We start from the raw sequence: 26838 nt of genomic DNA on the forward strand, positions 1-26838 counted from the left end.
TTCTCTGTTTCTTGAAAATCGGTAACTACTTGGACGTTTGCTGTCGGAGCAGCTGGAAGAGGCCGAGCTGCCTGGTCGCTCGGTGGCGGGTTCCTGTGCCAGGATAACTGGGTGTCTCTGGCTTGCGAGCTGGGGGGATCCCTATCGGCTTCCCCTGTGCCTCCTGCCCCTCCTGCGGTCTCCCCCCCCGCCCCGCCACCTCCCTGCGAGATCCGCACAAGAGGAATTGGCTCACCGAAGTCTGCAGCCATTTCGCACACCCCGAAGAACTGACCTTGACGTGAACTAATTGGGACGGCGACAGATTAATAGCACAGGTTGCTGAGGTGGGGTTTTGCGGCATCCAGGAGGCCTTTGAAGACAAGAGCAGCGTGTACGTTCATAAGCTCATCCCTGGTGCTCTGAACAAAGAACGCAAACGAATCGAGTCAGATTCATCTGGGGGCAATCTACACTCAGAGGGGAGCATCACCCCAAACTCTGATTCAGAAAGGCAAATGGAAATCTGCCGGAATTCTTTTAAACTCCAACACAGACCGCGATTTTCACACACACACACACACACACACACACACACACACACACACACACCCTCTCTTGGTAATAAGCAGACCTCTGATGATCTAAAGATCCACAGCTTCATGTACTGACTCAGAGAAAGTAAATGGCATTTCAAATACAACCTTCATACTTTAATAGATGAGGTCACCCTGAGAAAGATGATACTGTGAGCCCAGCAGTGGGAAACCTCCCTCCAGAGAACCGCTTTGATTTACAAGGTCAAGGAAGGCTTTCTCAGAGAAGCAGTAGGTTTTTAGTGACTTGGACTAAAATGAAGACTTTTTTAAAATTAAAAACTGAGTTTGAGACAGCAGACAATTAGAAACTCTTGCTCAGCAATAGGGACGACCCCGGAGAACAGGGATCCTAGCGGCCTGCAGAAGGCAAAGAGTCAGCACTGATTTGCTGATGAGGATAGAGGCCCAAGGAAGGGGCTGCCATTTGTGGCCGACACTGACATTCCTGTGTGGACCGACTGAACCCTCGTGAATCTCCCAGATGGGTCTCAACAAGGGCGGTTTCTCCTTCAGGGGACCCTGGACAACGTCTGGAGATGTTTTTGCTTGTTGCCACTGGGGTAAGGGGATGCGACTGGCATCGCGTGGGTGGAGGCCAGGGGTGGGGTGCTATTAAACATCACCCAGTGCACAGGATGGCCCCCCAACAGCAGGGGATGATCCGGCCACAGATGCCAGCGGTGCCTTAGGGAACCCCAGCCCAGGGTAGGCACGTACAACCCCAGTGTCAAACCAAGATGACAAAGCCGGACGCTGTGACTTCCAGAGGTGCCTCCAGACTCAGAGAAATTTAATGCAGCACGTGCCCTGGGCCGAGTACAAGTGAAACTGAGGGGTGTTAAGAGATAAGGGGTGTGGCGGGCACCTTCTGGAGCCCTTCTGGGAACCCTGCCGTCATGCTGCGGCCAGGACTCTGTCCCCGTGCCAGGGATTGGGACGGCTGCTTTCTCACAGTCTCGCGGCCTGGCACCCAGTCTCAGAGCTGGCATGCCGAGCCCCGGGTGAGCCGCAGGTGTAAACGACTGACAAGATCGCTCCTGAGCTGACCGTCGGCTTTGCCACCTGGGAAGGGACAGGCTAGCGCTTGCCTCTCGCGAGCTACCCGCGCATGAGTCACACGTAACCAGATAACAATGCAAATCGCTGTCAGCCTTCCTAAGGTTTCATTCCAACATCTCATGGAGTGACAGAGCAGGAAGCAACCTTGGAGACTCTTCGAGCCAGCCCCACGTTGGAGAAAGCTGAAGTGTGGCGAGGTGAGATGACTCCCTCTCGTTCCCCACGGCAGGTTAGTGACAGGGCACGGACAGACCTGGTTGCTTGTAGAGTGCTGCTTTTACTGTATGATGATTGAAGCCATTTCCCCCTCGAACCTAGTTACCGTATACTGACCAAACGAAGGAACTGGTCTAAGCTTCAAAACAAAACAAAACACAGACACACAGACACAGACACACGCATGCGCGCACACACACAGAAGTAATCTCCAGGTACACTGCCGTTTGGAGGCTGGGGAGGGGTACTTTTTCCTGCTAACAGACCTGGGATTCTGAGCTTTGTGGGGCTGGCTGGGAGGCCCCTACTCCATTTACGTCTCCTTTCCATCCTGAAACTGAGCCCAAACAACCCCAAATCTCAAATAAAAGTTGATATCTGTTGCTGTGAATTCATGAATAATGCAACTCAAAATTAGGGAGGGAGGGAGAGGACCATTCCCCCGCCCCCCACCCCACGGCTGGGTTTTCCGGGGGGTCGCAAGAGGCGGGAGGCAGGGTCACACTGTCACCCTGCTTCTGCCTTTTCTTCTAATAGCCTTCAACTGCCAAGTGCTGCAACCAACGTGCTGATTTTAAACCCTTTTATGGAAAGTGCCATACCCTCTTCTGCTCGCATCGCTTAAAATAATGAGTTAGGCGCAGTTGTATTAGTCTGTCTTTCAAGTGGATTAAATTCACGGGCTCGTTCTCCTGCAGTCTCGCAAGCTTTGGCCTGGCTGTCTGAACGTCCAGATTAGACAGACGAGCACATGCCAGACGGCAATGAAACGCAATTACCTAGGCAAACTTTTGAAGGATTTGAGCCCTGGGGCACAGGCTGTTTACGACAGACTAAAAGCACCGTTTGTACTGAGCGAGGCCAGTTGCCTCCGTCTTTTGGAGTTCTCGATCCTGCCTGCCACTGGACTCCAGGCCAGGCAGGATTTCTAGGGGCCCGATAACATCAGGCTTCTGTCCACACCTCAGCACCTCAGGGTCTTTACTGTGTTTTTCAACAAGAAAATGCAAGTACCAACAAGAGCCTATTATAACATCTCCCTTTGTGTTCACTGACTCTCTCCCATTGGTTTATTTTTTGGTATTGTGTACCACCCCGAAAAAAGGCAGCGAGAAATCATCCTATAGCTAGTTGCTTGGCTCTGTAACATCTTTGGAAACGAACAACCTTTCCAATAAACAAGAACTTCTGCCATCCTCGAAAAAACCAGCAAACCAGCCTCAACAGCACGTCCAAAGTACCTTCCCCTCTATTGGAACTGAGGGGCCAAGGGAGAGGAGACAAAAGTGGAAGGGAGATTGATAAAGGAGGGTGGCAAATGGCTTTCCTGCTGCAGGTCCACATTCCAGCACTTTTTTCAGATGGAGCCCAGCGGGGCCAACACAGATGGGTCGGCGTGGTCCTTTGTCCACCAGCTGAAAACTATCATGTGACCACGAGAAGGGGTCTGGGGGAAGGGGATTAACTGGACTTCTGTAGTCCTGTTAGGCACACAGTGAAGCCGTCACGGTGGCGGCAGGGAAAGGTTTCAGTGTTTGGGGACCCGAGGCCCTGAGGCCGGTCAGTGGGTCAGTAAGGGCAAGAGGCTGTGAGCACAGGTGGGAAGATAAGACGGGCTGGCAAGATGAAGCGTGCACTTGGAAGGATGGATTTGAAAAGTGCTGGAACCCCGAGGAACCTAGGGACGCTTCTGGGGAAGGAGGCGACACAGGGACACCTGAACACGGCGGGGGAGAGGGCAGGGAGGTGGGGGGATGGCCTTAGGAGGAAGCAGTGGACAAACAGCCTAGTCCAACTTTGGGGTTCAAATCTGTAATTCAACACGTGAGCCCAGGTTCAGGCATTTGAATGACAGGCCCGGGTGAGCTGTGTCAGGAGCTGAATGATGGCAGGGAAGACAGGAGAGAGTTTGGCTTGGATGGGGCAGGGACAGCAAAAGGGAAAGGGGGGCTCTCTAGTTAACGGAAGCTGTAGAAGGTAACGAACGGGGGCAGAAGATTAAGAGGCGTAGAGACTTCCCAATTTCCTCTTTGTCGCAAAAGTGGAGAGAAAGGCCCCAGGGAGGGGTAGGTGTGCTGTCACCCCGGTAGGCCCAGCTGGGCTCCCCCGCCCCGCCCAGGCTCCCCGCCGGGCTCTGGGAAGCGGAGAAAGGGCAAATCACGAAAGCAAGAAGCAAAAGTACCGAGACTTGGTGCTTTGGGAGGAAATTTGGGGGCAGGAGATTTTGAGATTGCGATGAAAACCTGCAAATCCTGAAAGCAGGGAACATGCTTCCTCAATGACTCCCCCTGAAGCCTTTCCCTGGAGATCCGGGCCAGGGTCGTGGGGTCTGGAGACGTGGGAGAGAGCGCTCCTGCCTGCCTGGATCTTCTAGGAGAACTTGTCATCCTCGGAAAACTGTGATGCCAGATGGGGAGGAGAGGGGGCAGGTCGGTGGGGTGCTGGGTTGACCGTCTGAGAGGCATCCCTCTGGTGGGTTTTGAGGTTTCGATGATCACACAGCACAGAGGGAAACCTTAGGTGCTCGCTCCTGGGAGCCCATGACGGCTGGAGAAGCAGCAAACCTTCACCCTATCCAGTAACAACGGACAACGTATGGGGAGGGGAGAAGGCAAAGTGAGAGGTCCCGATAGACGGGTCCAGGAGTAGAGAAGGGGGGTCCGTTTGGTTCTTGGTGGGGAAGAAGATGTCCTGAAGGAGATGCGGCAGGATTGGGGAGGTGGAGGGGGTGAGGGGTAGGGGCCTTCTGGGTGGGCCACCGGCATGGACCAAAGCAGGTGGGCAGGGCTGGCCACAGATGCTCAGAGCCCAGAAGAAAAGGCAGGTAAAAAGACAGCTGCTCACAGCGTCGGGGCCCCAGCTTCCCTTCGGCTCATCTGCTTGCCTTTCGGTCATTTCAGAGCACGGCGGGCTCAGGGAGGAACATCTCCTGACCCCGAGAAGGCAGGGCCTCGGCCGGAGGGGGAGCTAGGAGATCGGTGGCGAAGGTTCTCTTTTACTTCTGGACCAGGCCCCCTGTGGCCATCAGACGTGGCAACATCTGCTTCCTCCGCCACGTTCCTCCACAGGTGACATGCTTAGACAGGATGGGTTTTAGGAGGAGCCTGAGGGGAGGCTGGCCGTGCGATCCCGGCCTCCCTGAAGGCCAAGGTCTCAGCAGTGATGCCACCTCCCACTGCACGGGGTCCAAACCCAGGTTGGAGGGGAGCCAGGCATCCCCAGATTTTCTGTCACTCATTTTGCTGTTTACATGCCTTACTCTGCTGCCCCTGAAAAGTTGTCCTTTGGTCCCTCTGGGGACATCGGCTGACACATATATAGATACCAGTTAAAAGCGATTTATGCAAAGAAAATGGCCGGGGCACACACTTCCCCTCGGGTAGGTCCTAGGTCTCAGATCTCCCCTGCTGTGTCTCCGAGGCTGAGGTAACGAGACAGCAGTGGGCCTTAGTGCTGACACAGTAGTTTGCAGGTTAGGAGGATGGGGCTGCCTGTTTCTTGCCGGCGAACAAGCCGAACAGAGGGGCCACTGGCGCCCAAATGCCTCCCAGCTCAGGTAAGAGCCTTGCTTACTGAGAAGGAGGCTGGGAGGTGTTGGCCACCGGAGCCCCCAAGACAGGACAGCTCCACAGGAATCACGAGGTGCTCCTGCATGGGCTCCCCGCTGGGAGGGCTTGCAGGAAGGGGTGGATTTTATAACTCTGGGAAACTCCTTTCTGGGCCGTTCTCCTGTGGACCTCCACATCATGCGTTCCTACGAAAAGGAAGTCATTTCAGGATGGCTTTGACCGACTAATGAGCTCTCAGAGCCGCTGGCCTTGAGGGGTGCCAACCTGGACCCAGAAGAGGTCCTGCCCAGTGGTCGCCTCGAGTCAGGGTCTCGGGAGAACTGGATCTGCAAAGCGTCCGCAGACTTAGTGCTGGTGGCTGGCTCTGTCCTCTCTGTTGACAAGGGACAGGAGGGCTGAATTGGGACAGAACAGCTTGCTGTTTCGTCAGTGGATAAGGACAGAGCTAAAGACGCGGTCCCCTTCTGCTTTCCGCTCCAGTCACCGACACGTCAGCAGTGGAAGGGGAAACCAGGGAGAGAAGACCCCACCGGTGCGGGAAGAGCTCAAGTGTCAGCCCCGGCTGCAGGAGCCGAACGCCTAGCCCTCGGCACCCGGCTTCCCAGCGCCTTCCTTGACCCGCCCGGTGACTGAATTTATTCTCCAGCAGGCGCCGAGCTCCTTGTTTTGCAGTAGGAAATTCTCTTTCACAAGAGGGCCACTGTTGGTATTGTTTATTTGTTTTTTTTTAATTGCCAAAAATAAGGAAAGAGTTATAAGATGGGGGGGGGGAGGGGAGGGGGGAGGAGAGGGCAAGGGAGGCAGCGACCCCAGCATGTCCCAGGTTCGCCTCGGCTTCTCCCGGGCCCCCAGACCTCCCCCCCACTCCCCGTTCTGAATGTGAAAAGCAAGCAGCGTGAGCTGCCTGGGCTGGAGATGCGTCTAACAAGGCCCTCATTGTCTCAGACAGGTGTGAGATTGGACTTGATTCGGGGCCAACACCTCCAGTCCCGGAGCCAGGTCTGTGAGCCGAAAACATGCACCAACCCTCCAGTAATACCACTGCAGCCAGCCAGAGTCTCAACAATTTAAGGCTTAACACACACAGCATAAATCAGAGGAGGATGGACCAGCCGACCGGCAGTTTCTTGGGCGGGTGCCTGCAGACTGTCTGCAGATCAGACCCTGCCTGTTTGGGTTATTTGAGACTTTTTTTTTTTTTTTTGGTAAAATATAAAGATGAGAAACTGGGCGGAGCAGTGTGTGGAGGCATGCTGGTGTTTGCCCTATCTTGTTCCGACGGCCCCTTTTTCTCCCTAAGTGCTGTTTTGCAGGGACCGCTCGGGAGGCTTCGCTTTGCTCTATCCAAACACTAAGAAGGTGTTCAAGCTGGGCAGGGCTGGCACAGGGAAGCCGAGCCCCCCAATACGGTGCCGTCTGTGTGACCTTCAGCAAGTCACTTAACCTCTCTGGGCTTCCGACTTCTCCGTCTAATGAGGTGGCTGGCCGTCTCATTCTGGTCTATCTATCTCTGATTCGCTCATCTCCAGTGGTCAGAAGTTCAGAGTCATTGTTAAGAACTGCCTAACTCAGAGGAAACCATCACCCTTGGGAGAAAATGTACAGCTCCACCGAATGCTCTGTTTCTGAGTGGATCAGTTTCTTGGAGCAAGAAAAGGCCCGTCATTGGCCTTCTCCTCTTATCTGTTCCTTAGGAGCGTGTGATCCTCAAAACCTGGAGCTCCAGGCCTCGGGGCAGGCGGTCAGCATGCTCCGAGAGCCCAGCGCCGTGTGGGAGGCGAGAAGCAGATGACAGGTCCGCGCTGCTAGTCAGTGCAGGGCCTCAGGGAGAAAGGCATCTGGTCTCCGCTCGTGGGATTCCCGCCACAGTCCTGGGTGGCTCTGGCCCGGGCATTCGTGCCCTTGACCCTGAGTTCACCAGCAAGGGCGTGGCCACCGCAGGGATGCTGGGGTCTGGCCGGGCGCCCTGGCTCTCACTGCCCTGCACCGTTCAGGGAGTGAATGGCATGGACTGGGCAGCATCCTGACCTGGGACGAGGGGGACTGTCACTCAGCGCCGGGCCCCGACAGCCCGCGCCTCGCTCCCGCAGCTGCGGCCCTGGCCCGTCTCACCGCACACCTGTTTGCTGGCCTGCTCCTGCCCCACGGCCTGGGCTGCAAGCAGGCTTTCAAGGCCTGGGCCCGGGGCCGGACCAGCACCGAGAGGCAGTTACCTCAGATCACACAGGAGGGTGAAATGCGGAGTGGGGCTGGGGACGCTTGGCGGGGCTGAGAAGGACAGAGGGTGGCCTTGAGGCAGGTGTTCTACCCTTGCCTTTAAAAAAAAAATCCCTACCGCTTCAGTATGAAATTCAACATTGAAAGGATGGAGACACAAGCACGTGATACCAAATCGAACCATGGGGATCCACCATCTCGTCGAGAAAGACAGGGAAAGGCAGAGCAGGAGTAAACGTCCTAATGCGCCCTCGGTACTGACAGCAGAGCCCACGTTCTGTGCCCCCGCCCCCCCGCCCAGGCAGAGAGACAGCAGGCCAGTAGGACGGGCACTGGACCAGGAGCCCCAGGACTTGGGAGTTCAGGTCCTCCTCCAAGTGGGCCAATCACTGATGCTCCCTGGGCCTCAGCGCCTCATGAATGAAATAAAGGGCTTCTAGAAAGACATTTAAGGTCCCTTTCAACTATAAGGGTTTTCCATTTGCATTTGACCCTGTGGAGAAGTGGGTATGTGCTCTCCTGTTAATTTACCCAAGGAAACGGAACTTGGACAAAGAGGACACTAAGACCATCCTGCCCTTGTCTGCCCCAGGGCTGGCATCGCTCCTGGAAGTAAGGGGACACGGAAGGTCATTATCACAGAGCAGCTGTGTGGCTCATAGGAGAGGACGGAGGTGCGACTCCCTGGTGAGGCACCAACGCCACCAACGAGAGCACAATAATAGCAATAATAGTAAAAAGCATAACACTGACCACTTACCGAGTGTTTAAAGTGTACCGGGCTCTGCGTAAATACCGGACAGAAGGATACCTCAATCCCTGTGATGAGTTCGTGAGGCAATGGGGTAAACACCGCACGCCAGGCATCCGGCGCTTTGTGCATATGAACTTGTTTCGTCCTCGCAAGTCTCCCGTGGGCTGGGTACCATCACTACCGTGCCTGTTTCACAGACGGGGACCAGCGGTGCAGAGGACTAAAGTAATTCTTGCAAGGTCACCTAATTGGGAAGTGGCCAGGCAGGGACTGGGATTCCCGTTAATATCCACGTAGATCTCAGCGTTACTCTGTGGGTCCAGATTCTGCTTTCCTCATGTACTGCATTCTGGGGGTTCCCATGTCTTTTCTGATTCCCTCCTGATGATAAGGTGGGAGGAACAGCTCCATCCCGACTGATGGGACGGATGGACAGAAGAACTGGCATTCCGCTTTGACTTCTGCAGCCCACGGAGCGCTCCCGTGAACGACCAGGGAGAAAGTTTGAAAAATAAGAGAAATTCCTTACAGACTCTCCAAGGCGTCTCCGCCCACGGCCCTCCCCCAAGGCGTGAAAGTATCAAATGAGGAAATCGGGAAGAGATTCTGGAATAAGAATAACAAGATTTCCTCTCCCTTCCACCTGAACTGGCCATCCGTAATTGTGCACTAATTCAATTTTAAAGTCATGCCTTGTAGTAATTTGTGGAAAATCGTATTAAACAAGAGCCACGTCTGGGCCATGGCTTCTCCCATTTAGCAACATATGGTGGCTCAGAAAGCCCGATCCCACGGCAAAAATATTACCAAAAAAAGAAAGGGGGGGGGGCCTCGTAATCCGGGGGCAGAGTGGGAGGCTCTGGGACATCTCTACTGGCTTCCTGAGAACGCTAGGCGCTCATCCCTGAGAGCCGCGGAATTACAGCCTATTAGCGTTAGGGCCACCTTGTTAATGACTTTCCTGATGGGTGAGGGCCTGGGACTCACGTGCCTGCCAGCACCTGAGTGAGCGCAGCGGGCAGACCCTCAGGACCATGCCGCGCACCTCGTGGGTGGCTAGTGGTGGGGATTAAAGGAACCAACGATATCATCAGTCATTCCAGAAATGTGAGCCATAATTATTGTGTTACTGCCTTTAGTAAACGTGAGAACCAGGCAACGTCCTCGTCATTCTGCGGTGGGCCCGGCTCCAATAACCACCGAGGTATAGACCCGATCACAGACATACGCTGCAGATTCAAACCTGGGGTGGGGCGGGGGAAAGATCTGCAGGTTTCAAAAGCTTCTGCATTCATCCCAAAGACCCCAGCCCCGCTGGATGGCCAACCGAAGCACGGCTTAAAACTCAGGCAACGACGGTTGTTCCACACAGCAGGCAAGTTACAAAGAAGTACGGATGAAGATGAACAGACCCTGAGAGGGACAATCCAAATAAACTACTTAATGGGCAGGAATGCCAAGTCGAGCCCTTGAGCTTGTGCTGACTTTTACAGATATTTTAATAACTTTATCCTTATATAATTTGCCGTCTCGTATGGACAGAGAGATGCACTAAAGGAGCGTGCACGAGTGGCCGCAACACTGAGATAACCCCACGAGACGTAATAAAACAATCACGTCCTCTTCCTCGTATGACCTACAACTGCAGGAAGCGCAATCACTAGTCGGATTACTTCTTCCTCCCTTTTCACCCCGAGATATTCTTTTGAAACCTCCCAAGCAAGTGTATGTGTGTAGCCCTTCCCAAGGTGCACAGCATAAGCTCTCTCGTCTTGATCTGGCCTTGGGATGATCAGGCTGAGCACGTAAAGCTGTAGGGCAAAGAGGACTTCTTCTGCAGCAGGAACCAGCAAGTTACGGATCTGGGACACTTCACGGCCCCAGATGGGTGAGCTGCTGGCACCCAGAGTAGTGCTGACTCGCCTGGGCCCCTCAGAGACCTTCCTCACACGCCTTCCCTAGGGACGCTCTGCTCTTACGACACCTGGGTGGTCACACCCAGACGCCAAGGCAGAAGGACCATAGCGCATCCTCCTTCATGCTCCCAGAAGGACCCAGATCTTGTTAGCCAGACTTGGTAACATCGACCTCTGGAGGCTCAGATCCAGTGACACTGGGTGGAAGGACCATTGGTGTGCAGAAATAAGCCCTATTTCAGTCCGCGGTGGCGAGTGCTTTAATGCTCAGGCTTCCCGAGCTGTTAAGTGACCTGAGATGCACAGATCAGTGTCCCCCACTCCCTCCTCCGCCCTCTTGTTCACACTTCCTCCAGGTGGGAAAGCAGGGGGTCCCATCTTAAGAAGGAGAATCAACTTTACAAAAGGGACAGTTAACTCTAGCTACTGACTGCGATTGGAGGATGTTTTGACAATCTTGAAATGATATTTGGAATGTTCTTATCCCCAGACCCGACCCTTAGGGGGTGTGAAATCACGGTGGGCCCTTGAGCCTGAGTCTGGAGGAAAGCACTATCTTTCCTGCCCAATGATTCTCTCTCCTGCCCATGGCTCATTCGGGGGCTTGGTGCCATGGTTCTGTTTTCCACTGAAACATGCTCATTTCTTTTAAACAATAAATGTTATATTCCATGCCACTTGGGAGAGCCTGAATTAGCTAACACTCAATCTGAAGACTTTCCATAGCTTGATAATCAAAAATCAACTGGATAAGAAGTGGTACATTCCTTTTTTTCTCCCCTCTATCAATTGTCAGGAGTGCCCAAAGAAACAGAAGATAAACATGATTGGCCAATGTTTGTTTTTAGGGTGCGTTCTATACTGTTTTTTTTTTTTAAAAAAAATTATTATTATTTTGTTGTATTTACTGTGGCTGGTAACTGAATCTCTAGTATGAAAACATCAAATGTTCTGCCAGAAGGAGATTATGGAAGAAAAGTCTATGCTAGGAAACTGGGTTTCTCAGTGAAGATTTTATTTACAGGAGTTTTGCAATCCGGATCTTTAATCTCCATAACAATTGAGCTGTTCCAGGGCTCTGAAAGCAATTGTTCAATAATAAGAAAGCTCATGTAGGGCTCCGTAGAGAATGGACTTGAGGACACAGGGAGGGGGAAGGCTAAGCTGGGACGAAGTGAGAGAGTGGCATGGACATATATACACTACCAAACGTACGGTGGATAGCTAGTGGGAAGCAGCCGCATGGCACAGGGAGATCAGCTCGGCGCTCTGTGACCACCTAGAGGGGTGGGAGAGGGAAGGTGGGAGGGAGACGCAAGAGGGAGGGGATATGGGGATATATGTATATGTATAGCTGATTCACTTTGTTATACAGCAGAAACTAACACACCACTGTAAAGCAATTATACTCCAATAAAGATGTTAAAAAAAAAGGAAAGCTCATGTAGGGCTAAAGCTTTGCAAGTAAAATGTGAAAATATAATACAAATATACACCGAGGTGGCTCTGAACAGTTGATAATTCCCCTGCCTCTTCATTTTCCCCCTAAAAGTCAGGCTGCAGTGCTCCAAGGGTCAGAGGGAAATAAGGGAAGATAGCCGTAATTACGGTTCATCAGCATTATTTAAATCATACGTGTTGAATTTTAAAGAGCACTAAAATAACTGAATTACAGTGGGCCTGCATTTCTGTTCCATGATGGGAGGAAAAATAATGCAAGTGAGGAAAACCAGCGCCGTTTGGAGAACCACAACTGACAAGAAAACACAACGGGTCGTTTTCTCACCAGAGCCTTTTTCTCCCCCTTATCAGCGTATATTGTTTGCCCCTCTCTTGGTGCAAACTTTCGGTAAACTTTGATACCACTTCACGGCCGCAGTCAAAGTTTTGTTTTTAAATATCCAAATGTGAAGGGCTATCTTCGGGTGATCTGTAAATGTGGGATTATGAGATGTGCAAAGTGAATCACCAGCCTTTCGCAATGGGTTTCTGGTCAACAGTGCCTCGCAATAAAGCCATTTTTAACAAGGCAGCTTGTTCAAAACAACAGTGATACGCTGAGCTCCAGGCCATCACATTCTTGAGTCCCTCCCAACTGGCTGGCTGTGGTCCCCGTGTCGTCTTCTGTCCCTGTGCTTACTCCCAGCCGTGATGTCATGAGCTTTTGGGGGCCAGGGCAAGAGGCACCCAGGCCTCCTGCTTTTCATGGCTCCCATGACACAGGGGAGAATCCCTTTTCTCTATCACTGCTGGGACCTCTGATTCCATCAGCATAGGTGTCTAGAAAATGTTAAGAAATATCTGATCTCATGTGAAAAAAAACCCATACGTTCTCGTGGCTGGAAAATAAAAGTACCACGATACTGAGTTCCAGTAAATGATGGCCGGAAGTGAGAGTAGCTGGAAGATGTGCTTGAGTATGCGTGGCACAAGACACTGAGTTCACAGTTACCTGCCCATCATATCTGTTCTGGGGGAGTGGACAAGGGAAAGTGATCTCTGGACTCACCTGGTGCCCGGTATCCATTCCACCTTGGTGTAATAGGTAGAATGGTGGCCCTGCAAAGGTATGTATGTCCATGTTCTGACCCACGGAACTGTGAATGTGACCTGATTTGGAAGAAGGGTCTTGGCGGATGTAATTAAGTGAAGGATCTCAAGATGAGATCATCTGGGTTATCTAGGGGGCGCCTGATTCCAATCACAAGTGTCTTTAGAGACAGAGGGGTAGGTGACACAGAGAAAGAGGCCATGTGAAGACGGAGGCCAAGATTGGAGTGATGCAGCCACAAGCCAAGGGACGCTAGGAGCCACCAGAGGTTGCAAGAGAAAGAAAGGATCCTTCCCTGGGAACTTCAAAGGGAGTATGGCACCTTGCTTTTGGATCCCGGCCTCCAGAACTGTAAGAGAATAAATTTCTATTGTTTTAAGCCCCCAAGTTTGTGGCAATTTGTTACAGCAGAGTCACAGGAAACTAACAGACATGGTTTGGTGCTGCTGATCAAAACAGCCCCCAGCGACTAGGTGGTACCCGTGGGCTGGCTCCCATGCCCACTGCTTCACCCTTCACAGTGGTTCTAGCATCTCCAAGTATAACTGTTACTCCCATTCTGCAGATAGGGAAACTGAGGCTTTAAGAGGTTAAGTAACTGGCCAAAAGTCCTGCTGTAATACGTGGTGGAGGCCAGTTTTGGGCCGAGGTGGTCTGCCTGTTGAGCCCTCATTCTCAGCCACCAGACTCTGCTATCTTTCTTGGACAAGAGATTTTCAGCTTAACCTTCCTGCTCTTGTACCACTGGTAACAAATAAGGGCTCCAACCACAGCTTTGTTAAAAACTTATTCTTTTCTGAACAAAACCTTTGTGCATTTGTGAGTGTGTGTGCGAGTGTGTGTGTGTGTGTGTGTGTGTGTGTGTGTGTGTGCCTGTCATCATCAGGTGTTGATAATAATAACTGAGTGGGTGCTGGCCCATAGATCGCAAGAACAAGGGAACATTTCAGAAGGTGTCAGATCCACGGAAGGAATATTTTATCATTAGGATCCAGCCCTAAAATGAACCCTTCATTCCTCTAATTAGGAAAGATGTCCACAGGCATGAACAACATGCTCCGGAAAGCATGGTCTGATCACCTTGAACGACATCCATGAAAACACTTGGTCTGAAAACGCGGTCCCACTAAAATGTGGTTTATGATTACTAGGGTGCTGACAGCTCACCAGGTTGGCGGCTCCTTTGAAGGGCTGGTTTATTAAGTACTTAGCTGAGAGGTGCTTGTAAATACATCACAGGCGTCGGAGCAGCGCCGTTCTAGGGAGTTCTGTGTTGGTGACCGTGCCGTCCATAAATAGAGCGAGGAGGAAACGTAAGGCTGGTCGCCAACTGAGCACCTCTCGGTCAGTCACTCCAGGCAGCGGGTGGGAAGCAAGGGCAGCTGACACGCTGCAGCCACATCAGACTCGACAAAGGCCACAGGCCGACTAGGAGGCCAAGGCCCAAGGGCCTTTTTTCAAGGAAGAAAATGAAGACTTAGCTTTCTCCCCATCCTTCCTCCCCATTTTTTAAATGTCTACGATGCCATTGATTAGCAGGAGCTTTTCAAGCTTTCCTTAAACTTTGTTTATGTGGCATCAGCCCAGAAGATGGAGAACAGTAACTGAGTTCTCAGTTCCTCCGGTTCTAATAACTTGTAACCTCTCTGCCTGCCGGTGAGGAGGAAGGGGGATGCGGCTGCAGCGCCCACCAACCCGCTTGCACCCCACGCGAAAGCTCTTCATTTTGAGTTCATTCCACCGTTCTCCCTCTCTTCCCTGCCCCCCCCTTCCTTCTTACATTTATTTATTTTTATTGATTCATGGGAACACCCGATTCAGGCTTGTTTTCCGTGTAAGATTTCTGTAAGTCGTAGACCTTGAAAGGCTCTCAAACTCTACTATACCTAGATAAGAGTTATTTTTAGATCACTCCCTTTTCATGTTCACAGCATGTCTTGTAAGCTGATTTCTAGCACCCTGAATATTTGGCTTTGTGTAACCATGACCATTTGTAGATTTACGCAGAAGAATGTCCGGTGTTTGACTGACGGTAGCCTCTACCTCCAAGGTGTTCCAACAGCTCCCGCCCCTGACCTCCCACCCACTTTGTTTTTGAACTTCCAGAATTGCTAGAAGAGAGAGGAAGCAGAGAGAGAGAGACAGAGAAAGAGGAAAGGGAAGGGAAGAGACGTTGTGCATTTTGATATTTTACCCCTGAGGCTGGAAAGGGCGTTTATCTCTCCTCCTACAGAAAAGTGAAAAGGTTCTTTTTTTGTTTTCTTTCGTCAATCCAGCTGATAAAGATTGACATGAGTAACCGGGTACAACTGATATTCAGTATCTCAAAAAGCTACACAGACAACAGGCACCAGAAAATGGTGTATCCAAAGTACCTTTAACTTGTAGGGTAACTCACTAGCAAAACAAAATCATTTGGAATACTAAAATTCAGGAGGTGATTTAAGAGGTCAAGGCCCCTCCGGACATACAGCAGTCTTAGAGCAAGGCACCCACACTCCTGCAGGCTGATCAGATGTTGCCGGAGTTTGGAGGTTAAGAAGGCCTCGGTCCCAATGGACCCCACAAGCGAGACTCTTTCACGCAAGAAGGCCAGGCAGTTACCCCAATAAAGTAAACAGAGTGTCTGGGAAGCTCTCTCGCTGCCCACGCATCCTTGCTTCACTCATGCTTAGAGAGTCATTATTCTGAGTTCAGTTTTCTTTTCTCCCCATCTTTAAAAACAAATGTACACATCTCCAAAGGAGGGAATTTATTCAGATGCCCACCACAGAGTCCAGCCCTAAAGTTATTACTATCAACACCTAATGATAATAGAACACAGTCTTTACAGGCCTGCCGAGTGAGTGACCAGCCCGGCACTGCTCCTGTCTCCCCTTTGGTGATTGGGATTTTACTTGACACTGGTCAGCCCTGTGTCTAATTGATCCTTGATCCAAGAGTGAGAGCCGGGGAGAAACTGCCACCCCCCAGGACTGGCTTTGGAGCCAGAAAGGTCTGCGTTTGAGTCCAAGTCCTTCACTTCCAACCTTGGAGATCTGGGCAGTTGTTAACCTCTGAGGTTCAGTTTCTCTGTCTGTGAACCGCACCACAGGATTGTAGGTATAACACAATGTATACAAAAGGTCTGACTTGTTTCAGAATATGTCATAACTGTTCCAATTAAAGAGTTAAACCTCGTGTCTCGATGTTGACGGCAACACGCACAAGAACAAAACTTGGCCTCTTAGTTTCTCTGGTTTTGACAGTTTTCTGCATCAGTAGATTTCACCCCGTCTCCATTTTCCCAGAAAGGAGGGAGTTATGTAGCTTAAATATGGTTCATCATTTTTGGTAAATCAGGAGTCAAATTCTTAGAATGACTTGCTCGGGTTGCCTGAAGCCATCTCTAAGGGGTAGGTATGGCCGAATCGGCAGCAGTGCCCTGTTGGTCTAGATTCTGCCCCGGTCCATCTTTGCAAAGGACATGTATCAGTTTTCTCTCCCGTGACTGTAAAAGAATTCTAAAACTCGGCTGTAGAAGTTCATGATGATGTCCTGACTTACTTAAACGTGTAGCCACGACAAAATGGCTTTCTGTTCAATTTTAAAGACCTGGTAAAGTAGGAAGTTGAAATTAACCTCAGCCCTTTTATAGCTGAAACCTCAACAAATAAACAGTGGTCTGGTGGCATGGCAACCTGGCCCCCTTTTCCACCTGCACCCTGCTTCAGATCATTCGAGATGTCTATTCTGAGTGATTCTCAAGCACATCTCATTCTAGATAAACAGAGGCTTTACTCTAGATCTGTGATTTCGTACTGAAGGAGTTAAAGGGCCAGGCGTGACCCTCTGATGAAGTCCTAGCAAGACAGGGTGTATCAGCCTATCAACTCATGATCTCTCCGAGCCCGTAACTGTCGACAATTCCGCCGGGCTGAAAACATCCACACGTTGGTACGGCGCTGCTGTAAAACTACTCTACTTTTGGGATGTTTTTCTTCCAACGACCGCTGCCCTTTCAAGGCGAGCCATAAACACATGCTGAATTTTTATATAAAGCATCTTCTTAAATATAATACAGAAGCTCTAGCTTAGCTAAGCTGGGAAAATAACCATTTTCCTGTCCATCAAGAACAAAATGAAGGTTCTGGCTGAAAGAGACTTTACTGTTATCCTTGTTAACTTTCTAACATCAGGGAGAAAAAACTCCCAAGGGTCTACTCAAAACAGGACGAAGGTAAAAAAGCATTTTCTTATGGAAAAAAGAAAGAAAGAATAAGGAAGAGTAGACTTACATGAAAATCTCCCAGATACTTATTTTTTTAAAGCTGTTCCTACAATTTTATAAGTGACACCCTGAACGGCAAATCATATTTTGGAAGGAAAGAACGTCAGCGATGTAGTTAACACGTTCTCTCGAGTAGCAACTAAGCCTCCAGGGCACTCTAAAAAGCAAGTTATTATTACTTAGATGTTGCAGAAGTAAAAAGTTTTTAAAAGGAACAAGAAACGGGGTTAAACCTGATACTCTGCTAAGCGTACAGTATTCCAAAGAGCTGAGGAATGCCCGTCCATGGCAGTGCCTCCGCCTGAGAGATGCTGGCTGCTGAGCACGAGAATTCCACACCCCGCCCTGCCGTTTTCTTTTTGGTGAAGAGAGTGTATCTGACCAGGAGGGAAATCAGATCCGATTCACTCTTCCCCCAAACCGAAACGAAGCCGAACTCGTGGTGACGATTTCCACTTGCCCCCATGTGGTTGAATTTTCCATTGCCTTTCAAAATGCTTACTATTTTTAGTTCCAGTAGCAGTAGAAAAAGGCAAATCCCTTTATCGACCTAGTAGTAGAAATGGTCAGTTATGTCATGAGAGAATAAGAGAACAGAAGTCTCCTCTTAGATGTTACAAATGAAACCCTGAAGATGACATAAATGAATGTAAATGGCCCTAAACACAAGATCCAGCCATCCCCTGGAGAATTTTATTCTATTTAGAAGAAAAGTGGCATTTTCCCCTCAAGCCCATCTTTCTCACTTAATGTGCCATTTCATCTAATTTCTCATACACACTTGCATTTTGGAATTAAAAAAAAATCAATATGCATATTTTGAATAAGTATGCAATGATTAAGCACCAGGAAACCAATGGTTTCATGGGACCTCTTCTTTTTTTTTTTTTTTCTTTTTTTTTTTTTGCGGTACGCGGGCGTCTCACTGCTGCGGCCTCTCCCGTCGCGGAGCACAGGCTCCGGACGGACGAGCAGGCTCAGCGGCCACGGCTCACGGGCCCAGCCGCTCCGCGGCACGCGGGATCCTCCCGGACCGGGGCACGAACCCGTGTCCCCTGCATCGGCAGGCGGACTCTCAACCCCTGCGCCACCAGGGAAGCCCGGACCTCTTCTTAAATACACCTGAGATGAAACTGTAGATGAGAGGCTTCCTCCCAAAATCAAGCTGAGGTTTCTGTTGTCCACAAAAGGGCTGCTCTACAGAGAGGCCACTTAACAGCTGTCTGCATAGTATCTTATGGGAGGAGTTCTCTGGGAATTTCCCCCGCAAATAAAAATAACTTCTCCCAGAATCATGACTGTGAGAGTGAATGGCATGGGCCATCGGGCTCTGAGGAAGAGGGTGGGCGTGCCTTTAAGAGCCCCACATGTGCTAACCCCAAAAGAAAGCTACGGGCCTGGAAACCTTAAAGGGCTTAGGATGCCTGCACATCTCACAATACAACTCAAACAGAGAAAACACCCGGGAAAGCTAATTTCTGCTGTCCCAGAAGGGCAAGGAGCACTCCCCTGGCTGGCCACCGGCCCTTTCCCCCAGATGTGTTGCTTATCTCTTCCTTTGAGTTAAACAAGCCTGACCCTTTGAGAAAGGAATCTTACTGTGACCCTATCATACACAGCTGTGTCCTGCACAGCACCGAGAAAACGACTGCCTTTCGGAAATGTGACATGGTATCACAGAGCAAATAATCATTGACGTCAGTGCTTTCTACAGTGTAAATGAACTCTGTGTATTATCTAATTTGGCACAGTGGGTTTTATGCAATTATTGTATTTTACAGTGTTTTTGCAATTGCCAGCTAACCCCACGGTGGGAGGGGGGGGATAACCCGCCTTCTTTATTGATTGCAGATTTATGAATTGCAACGAATACCCTTGATGGGATGGCGTCCAGACACTCCTATTTCTTTACATTTGCAAAAGAATGTATATTAAATACAAACCCCTCAAGTAATCAGTAAGAACTTGAAACATCCTGACCTTCACCTGGTCTGATGTGTGTGTGTGTGTGTGTGTGTGTGTGTGTGTGTCTGTCTGTCTGTCTTCAAGCCAAGGAGGTAAGAAAATAACCTAGCCAAAGCTAACGCCTAAAAAATTCGAGATCTGATCTACACAGTGAAACGTATCTGTCCATATCCTCTCTATACCCTCTGTAGCGGGGCCTTTCAATCTGGGGGCTTGTTACCATGCCGATCAGACTCAGGGGGTCTGGGCGGGCCGGAGACTCTGCTGTTAGCAAGCTGCCAGGCTGCTGGTCCGGGGACCAGCCCTTTCTGAGTGTGGAGGAGGAGCCACACTTGGCCTGGGTGGGTTCTGCCCAGGGGTGAGGCGGGAAGCGGGCTCCGCCCGTCCGGGTACTTACCCTGCATCTGACTCTGAGGCTGAGGGTTAAAGGCAGTGGAGTGGCTCAAGGAGGCCCGAGGGTTGGGTGTAGGGGCCGGATGGTGAGGGCTGACCCGCATGGCCGTGCGCCGCAGCTGCTCCAGTTCACTGAGCCGCTCGGAAAAGGACAAGCTCCCGGCCTTGGTCTGATCATCTAGTTTCTGACGATGTCCTATTGCGGGGAGGGGGTGGGGAGGGGAGAGGGAGGCAAGAGATCAGAAAAGGTACCGTGGATTTGCTAAAGCTCGGGCTCTTCTCGTCTTTCCCCTCCCTCTCCCGTCACCCGCAGCGTGGATCTGCTGGAGATCTGCACATTTAGCTGCTCCAGGGGTGGTGGTGGGGGGGATTCGGGGTCGCTGTCCTCACAGCAGACGGGGGCCCCTTCTGTCACACTGGCCGCTGGGCGCTCCCCCCAGACCGGGCCCCGGCACCCACCCCGACCCTCTGTGCCCATCTCCACTGGGCGGGACGCGGCGGGCACGCGGGGCTTGGTGGCAGTGGTGATGGCGGCACGGAGAGAAGGGGCATTCGCTGTTGGCACTTGGCCAGGAAAGGAGCCCTGCCAGTGGCGTCGGAACAGCTGCCCCAGCTGCACACCCAACCCCGGGCAGGTTGCAGAGGCAGCAATGTGGGCCCTGGAGCTTGGAGGCGCGCCCCTTCTAACAGGAAGCGAGGTGTGGCTGCAAGCCCACAGCCCTGGGAGGTCAGATTTCCTGTTAAGTGCAGGGCACGGGTGGCCCCTCTCCTCTGCTAGCAAGCTTTGCATGAGCCTCCTTTCCTCCCTGAAGCCGACTTCCCCAGCTTCGGCCTTGTCCAGTCCAAGACTCCCAGCAGGCCGGGCCCACTGGAGTCCAGGGGGAGCCTCCAGCAGGTTGGCCGAGCTTCCCCAGGGGGCTCAGGGATCCAGGGTGGGGAGTTGGGCCCCTCAGCATCTGTAGAGACAGCAAGCGTGCTTGCCTCGCTCCTGGTCCAAATCACTGTCACCAGGACGCAGCGGGCAGAGGCCATTCACTCAAGAAGGGCCAGGGGGGTTGGGCCTTAATCCTTCATCAAAATGTCTTCACACCAGAGACTCAGGCTTGTCAAGCAGAGCTGAGGCCCCCGGGTACCGATGTAGCCACAGGGGGCTCGGCGGGTTCACTCCTCTTTCAGAGAGGCTGCCCTCCTGCTCCTCCTTACTTTGAACCAGGATGGTTCGAAGAAAGAGTCATTGACCAATTTCACGAAACCCTCGCCGGATTGTCAAGTGGCCCCAAACCAAGATTGGAGAAGCAGCCTCCTTGCTGCCACACTCAAGTGCCCTTTTGCACACCCGACCCAGTCCTCAGAGAGGAGGAGGATCCCTCGGTTCCACTCCCCCCAGCCCGGTGTGGGAGTCGGGGTGGAGACGTATATTTTAGCCCAGCTCCCGCTGGCTACGATTATAAAATTAAATTTTATAACTTGTATTATGGTTCCAGATCTCCGTGGTTTGCCGTTTCTTCCTGCTGCCAGGCCCCATGGCACAGCTGACACTGTCTCAAATTCCAGACCAGAAAAAGGACGCACTATATTGCAATGATTTTATCATGAACAAGACCTGTTTGGCTCCGAGATGAGGAAAAATACTTAAGCATAATATTTGTGTAGTTCAAATGCAATGCTCCCTCTTTTCATGTGTCACCAAGGCAAATCTGGACTCTGATTCAGTCCCACAGCCCACAGTACTCGGTCTGAACACAGGCAGCCTGAGTCACGTGGGTCCAGCACACATGTGAGAGGCTTCTTACCCGCTGAGTATTTTAAGCACCGACCGGCCTTGTGGGCGAAAGGCCATGGGGCCAGGGCCCGGAACAACCCCTGTCATCCCTTTCCCTCAGAAGTATGAAAACATCTTTTTCTAGAACATTCTATTTCAGTCCACCATGGAGTCATCTGTGGTCTCTGGATGGCGCTTCCCTTGACTCCTCCTTCCTCTTATCTTTGTGATACATTCTCGGCTTCCTGATGGTCAGACTGAAAAATCTGAAGTTTTCTTGTAGAAGAGCAAACAATGCCAACTCAAAAGCCATCCCAGGCATAATAATTCAGCCCTTTAAATGCCTACCATGACCTGGTGTTAGGAGTCAAGCAGGGAAGAAGGCAGGACAAATGATTCTGGAAAGTTCTGCCTCCTCAGAAAGAATGCCGGTTGGCAAAGTTACGGTGCAGAGGCTTCTAGCAAGTTTTGTACCCATTTCAAAACTTCACATTCCTTGGGCACCCACTGGCATTTTTGAGGAACATCATGGCAAGGACAGTGGGTGATCCAGGTGAATGATGTGTACCAGATCATTCTGAACACATGGCATTCGGCGTTTTGGAGTCTCTGGCCAGCCTTTGAAGAGAGGCTTTCAATTGTGTCTGCCTCAGGCACCAATCTTGGGTGCCACCACGTGCCACCAAGAAACCAACCAGGAATAAGTCATTTCAGGTAAGCCACTACCGCGGCCAGGAACAACGTGAGATTACTTTTTTTATGAGACCCCTCTCATTGCCCTATGCTTAAAAAAAAATAAAAGAAAGTTTTCAACATGTGAGCAATTTCTGCACCAGCTGACACCTGCCAGAATCGTAGTCATTTACAGAGATTAACTGATGACTGTCTGCTTTAGTAGGAATGTTCGGGCATAGCTCTCAGAGAAAACAATTCTTCACTCTAAGCTATTTCTTAAGCCCTGAGAGTTGCAGGGCGGAGTTTAATGCTGGAGGAGGGGATGCGAGTTCATCTCACACCCTCCCCATGCGTGATCCACAGAGTAAGTAAGAGCGTTACTACCCTCCCAAGGAACCCTGAGCCCCTTCCTCACTACTAGTGCTAGAGAACTGTAACACCAAGGCACGGGGGAAATAAAAAGCATTATCATATTAAAGGTGTGGTTGTGACGTATTTAGAAGCTAGATCAAAGGAAGACCTAATTCTTCTTTTCTGAAACCATCAGATTTCGTGTGCCAAAGAGCAATATTTTGCGTGAAACATAGAAGCTTCTGATATAAACTTTCAAGCTGGGGGAAATGAATGCTTTATGTCTCCAGTTTCCTGTATCTGTGTGCAACTAAAATGTCAGTTTGCCCCCTGAATTTTAAATACAGGAGTGTGGAAAATGTCCACTATCAAATTCACTTTTCTTCTTTCTTACTGACTCCTGGGCTTCAGAGGGCAATAGGGAATTCAACCCTGGTGGTAGAATTACGCAACGAAGCCTCAAACACGTGCATGTTGGCAGCCTGGCTTTTTGAACTCATTGGAAGTCAGCTGTGTATGTCTACGTGGTGGTCCTGAAAATAGTGGCTACCTCAAGATTTCATACTGGGACATCTTACTGGATCTTTAGCAGAGTTGCAAGAGATCCTAAACTATGTTTCTCTATGACTATTTTCACATTTTCAAAAAAGTACTTGATTAGAATTTTATATATATGCAAAACTATACAAAGCCAAAAGAACAAAAAAAGAATAAAAACAAACTAATCCCATCTGCTAAATTTTACTTCTTCACTCCAAAGACATACATCCTGGCGTCTTCTGGAACGGGTGTCCAACGGGTATCCCTAAATGTTAGGATATTTGTGATGGATAATGAGACCAGCTTTCAGTTTTCTGCTATAAAAACTAGGCTGAGTAGGTATGCGTATTTCACTGACAAATGAAGTGCCTTTTTCCAAAAACCATTGTTGATCTGTGGCTGTAAGTAACTGAAATACAATACAGATCATCCTTGAATTACAGTTGGGTAATGTCCCAATAAATCCATCCTCAGTTGAAAATAAGATAGGCTGAAAATGCATTTAAAATACTTAACCCACCGAACAAATTAGCTTAGCCTAGCCTACCTTAAACGTTCTCAGCACACTTACATTAGCCTACAGTTGGGCAAAATCATCTAACACAGAGCCCGTTTTGTAATCAAGTGTTGACCATCTCGAGTCATTTATTGAATACTGTACTGAAAGTGAAAAACAGAATTGTCGTCTGAGCACAGAATGGTTAAGTGTATCAGCTGTTGATCCTTGAGATGGCATGGCTGATCACACAAGCATCTACTGAATATGTGTCGCTTTCACACCATCATAAAGTCGAAAAATTGTAAGTAGGACCATCCTAAGTCAGGGACTATCTGTATATGATTTTCTAAGAAAGAAAACAGATAAGGCTGAGTTGTTACCTTTTCTTGGCAAGTTCTGGGTAGAGAGAATCATTTCCTGACAATCAGAATGCTAGTCCATGTTTCTGATATGAGTTTACTAGTTTTCTTGATAGATTCTCAGCAGAAAAATTAGAAAAGGCATATACTCAAAGCATTGTCATGACGAGCAGTTGAGCAAAATTGATGCAAAATGATGAGACCAAAAACATATCTGTCTATATGAGTGTGAATATAGATCTCTATCTCCTTCCTTCCATGCATCTATCTCACTGTGATTCTTCTAAAAGGATATATGTTTTTCAAAAGATGTTTGCCAATTAATCTGATACTAACGACATATATCCGGATGGAAGAACGTTGATATTTCTTTCTTTAATTTGCTATTCTTTATGACTAGGGAAAAGAAAGCAACGCGTGTAGAGAACAGCTCATTTTTCCTGGTTTAACACTCTACCCAGGGTTAGAGTGTTCCGGGGTCATCAAAGTCATTAGGACTTTAAAGCACTGGTACTGAACATGGATGTGGTCCTTCCTCAAAGTACCTTGCAGGTGGTGAAATAAACCTTCCTAGGACTTCCCTGGTGGCACAGTGGTTAAGAATCTGCCTGCCAATGCAGGGGACACGGGTTCGAGCCCTGGGTCCGGGAAGATCCCACATGCCGCGGAGCAACTAAGCCCGTGCGCCACAGCTACTGAACCTGTGCTCTAGAGCCCGAGAGCCACAACTACTGAGCCCACGTGCCACAACTACTTAAGCCCGCGCGCCTAGAGCCCATGCGCCGCAACAAGAGAAACCACCGCAATGAGAAGCCCGCGCGCCGCAATGAAGAGTAGCCCCCACTCGCCGCAACTAGAGAAAAGCCTGCACGCTGCCACGAAGACCCAACACAGCCAAAAATAAATTTAAAATAAATAAATTTATTTTTAAAAAAAAACCTTCCTAACTGCAAACCTATCCATCTGCTGGCTAATTAAATGTCGGGAAATACGGTCTCATATTATATATTGTGTATAGATGATATCTACATAGATTTATACATATAATTGTATACACCTTCTATACACAATATATAATGTGATATAAAATATATACTGATATATGTAACTATATTAGAATACATATTATAATACATGTTTATATATCATCCAACGTTATATGTACACAGGTAGCCTAACGTTCCCCACCTCCATCTCCTCCCATATCGTTAAGCTTAGAGAACAGCGCAAGGTTGGAGTCCTTCCGAACTGAAGAAGGGCTGGAGAAATTAGCCTCATTTTTTAACCCATACGTGGGAGTGAAGTTCAGAGAAGTTATGTCATTTTCCCAGTCTCGCACAGCCAACTAGAGAAAGAGGGCAGGTCTGAAAACACACCCACTCCCTCAACCTTCCCCCACCACCTCATGCTCCGCGCACCTCGAAATACCCACTTCCACGACTCCCACGTAACAGAGAGGAGAGGCGCACAGCGTCCCGTGGTTGTCCGTCACAGGGACCCCAGGCGCCTGCATGATCTGCACACTCTGCCTTTACAGCCCCACTTCTGTTCCCGGCTCGTCCTTAGAGCAGAAGAGAGCCAGAGTCGTGGGGTGACCCCTGGCAGAGAGCTGGGTCTCACACGTCTGCGAGGGCATCCGACTCACCCGGACGTCCTGGCAGGGCTGGGGTGGGGCCAGTGAGTTCAGAATAAGGTCCCGGTGATGCTGAGGCTGCTGGTCCAGGCACCCCCCCGGGAGCGTGGGTGTGAGCGCCAGCGATTCCTCCCTGTGGTGCACATACTTCCAACATGCTTCTCATCTGCCGGGCTTGGAAATTAAAACACCAAATATACCAGAACTGTGTTTAGACTAAGTGCCCACGGACGCTGAGGGATGGCCTTGTTTTGGTGATAACTATTTTGTGGCCTTTAAAAAAAGTTTTTCAATTCTTCAGTGTGCTGTACAGAGCGGCTGAAAATGCCAAAACTCTGCCCGCAGAGAGGTGGGTTGTGACGGTCTCTCTCCCACCGTCCCTGAGATGACTCCCTGAGTCGCTGTTGCAATAATCAGGTGGGTCTGCGAGGGGAACCCGGCATTCTCACGCAGGAAGCAACTTCCGCCCTGCCGTCTAAGGAGAGACTTTGGGAAACAGCAGAAAAGGGTTACTTGGACGCTATTAGTCCATCCCAGAAACGCAGCGGCTGGGACCTCTGAGCCCCCACAAGGATGGGGGTGCTAATGCAGATGCTATAATCCTTCTCTCCCCGAGAGAAACAGCATAGCACCAGGGAAATGGGACTGCCAGTCTGGATGTTAATAACTCTCCATCGTAAATCTGCTTTTCCACCCAACTTTCCTGCGGACAAGAGCAAGTCTCTTCAGCCTCCTTATCTGCAAGCCTGGAATTAAAGGACTAAGACGGATTACTGTGAGGGGCTCTAAAAGCATTCACGGCAATTACAACGGCAGCGATTCTACTCAACTGGTTCCTGTCAGACGACTCTAAGCAGGGGCTTTCTTGAACAACTTCATGTGACAATAGGACTTTCAGAGTTCTCTTTCATTTTTTTTAGGCAAATACCTGGCCTTTGGGAGCCATTAGACTGGTCTTCAGAGCTCTGTCCTGAACCCGGGATTCTCCCTGGCCTGCCCTATCCTTGGATGTGCTGGTGGCTGGCAGCTTTGTACAAGGTACCCTGAGAATTCACTCTCCTTTTGCCTCCTGCTCTTTCATCCGTGGCCCCCTGAACAGTTACTAGTGACCTTGGACATCAGTTTTCCCAGATCCTTCCCTCTCTCCCCTCAAGCCTCCGCTGAGCCTTTCCTGGTACCCACTGGCTGAGACATCCCATTCTGTTTTTGCCCCTTCCCCATGATGGCCCAAAGGCTGCATCCAGACGGAGTGGGCCATTAAACTCACCTTAAAACCTGCTAGCAGGTTGTCAAGGGCTGCAGCTGGGAAGAAAACCACTCTGCTGATTCTTAATCCAGGGTCTCATTTTCCTGCATCTCTTATTGGTTAGAAAATAATGATACTCAGGCTGCCCTGGTGGCGCAGTGGCTGAGAGTCCGCCTGCCGATGCAGGGGACGCGGGTTCGTGCCCCGGTCCGGGAAGATCCCACATGCCGCGGAGCGGCTGGGCCCGTGAGCCATGGCCGCTGAGCCTGCGCGTCCGGAGCCTAT

The 26838-nt window shown here is 50.3% G+C and overlaps 1 protein-coding gene and 2 long non-coding RNA genes across 8 annotated transcripts in view; 2 read left to right on the top strand and 1 right to left on the bottom strand.

Moving 5' to 3' along the window:
- The window catches only part of RUNX1 (RUNX family transcription factor 1), a 246861-nt gene that overhangs the window by 23551 nt on the left and 196472 nt on the right, over window positions 1-26838 (bottom strand). For 3 of the 4 annotated variants that reach the window (XM_028492633.2, XM_007127982.4, XM_055086400.1), the window contains one exon: window positions 19493-19684. The exons of the other annotated variant lie outside the window; for it this stretch is intronic. In XM_028492633.2, coding sequence (XP_028348434.1) covers window positions 19493-19684 — 192 coding nt within the window. The remainder of the gene's footprint in view (window positions 1-19492; window positions 19685-26838) is intronic. 4 annotated transcript variants of the gene reach the window in all.
- LOC114486678 (uncharacterized) lies at window positions 614-12977 on the top strand. 3 transcript variants are annotated; one of them, XR_003680782.2, is made up of 4 exons: window positions 614-1866; window positions 4754-4921; window positions 5903-6128; window positions 6368-12977. It is a non-coding gene; the product is annotated as an uncharacterized lncRNA (long non-coding RNA). The 3 variants fall into 3 exon arrangements; XR_003680783.2 differs by having other exon boundaries at window positions 5903-6124; XR_008618002.1 differs by having other exon boundaries at window positions 5903-6124; window positions 6372-12977.
- Window positions 13146-26786, top strand: LOC114486679 (uncharacterized). The gene is made up of 3 exons (XR_003680784.2): window positions 13146-13211; window positions 20973-21964; window positions 26228-26786. It is a non-coding gene; the product is annotated as an uncharacterized lncRNA (long non-coding RNA).

This window comes from Physeter macrocephalus, chromosome 8 (assembly GCF_002837175.3).
Source record: "Physeter macrocephalus isolate SW-GA chromosome 8, ASM283717v5, whole genome shotgun sequence".
Classification (NCBI taxonomy): Eukaryota; Metazoa; Chordata; class Mammalia; order Artiodactyla; family Physeteridae; genus Physeter; species Physeter macrocephalus.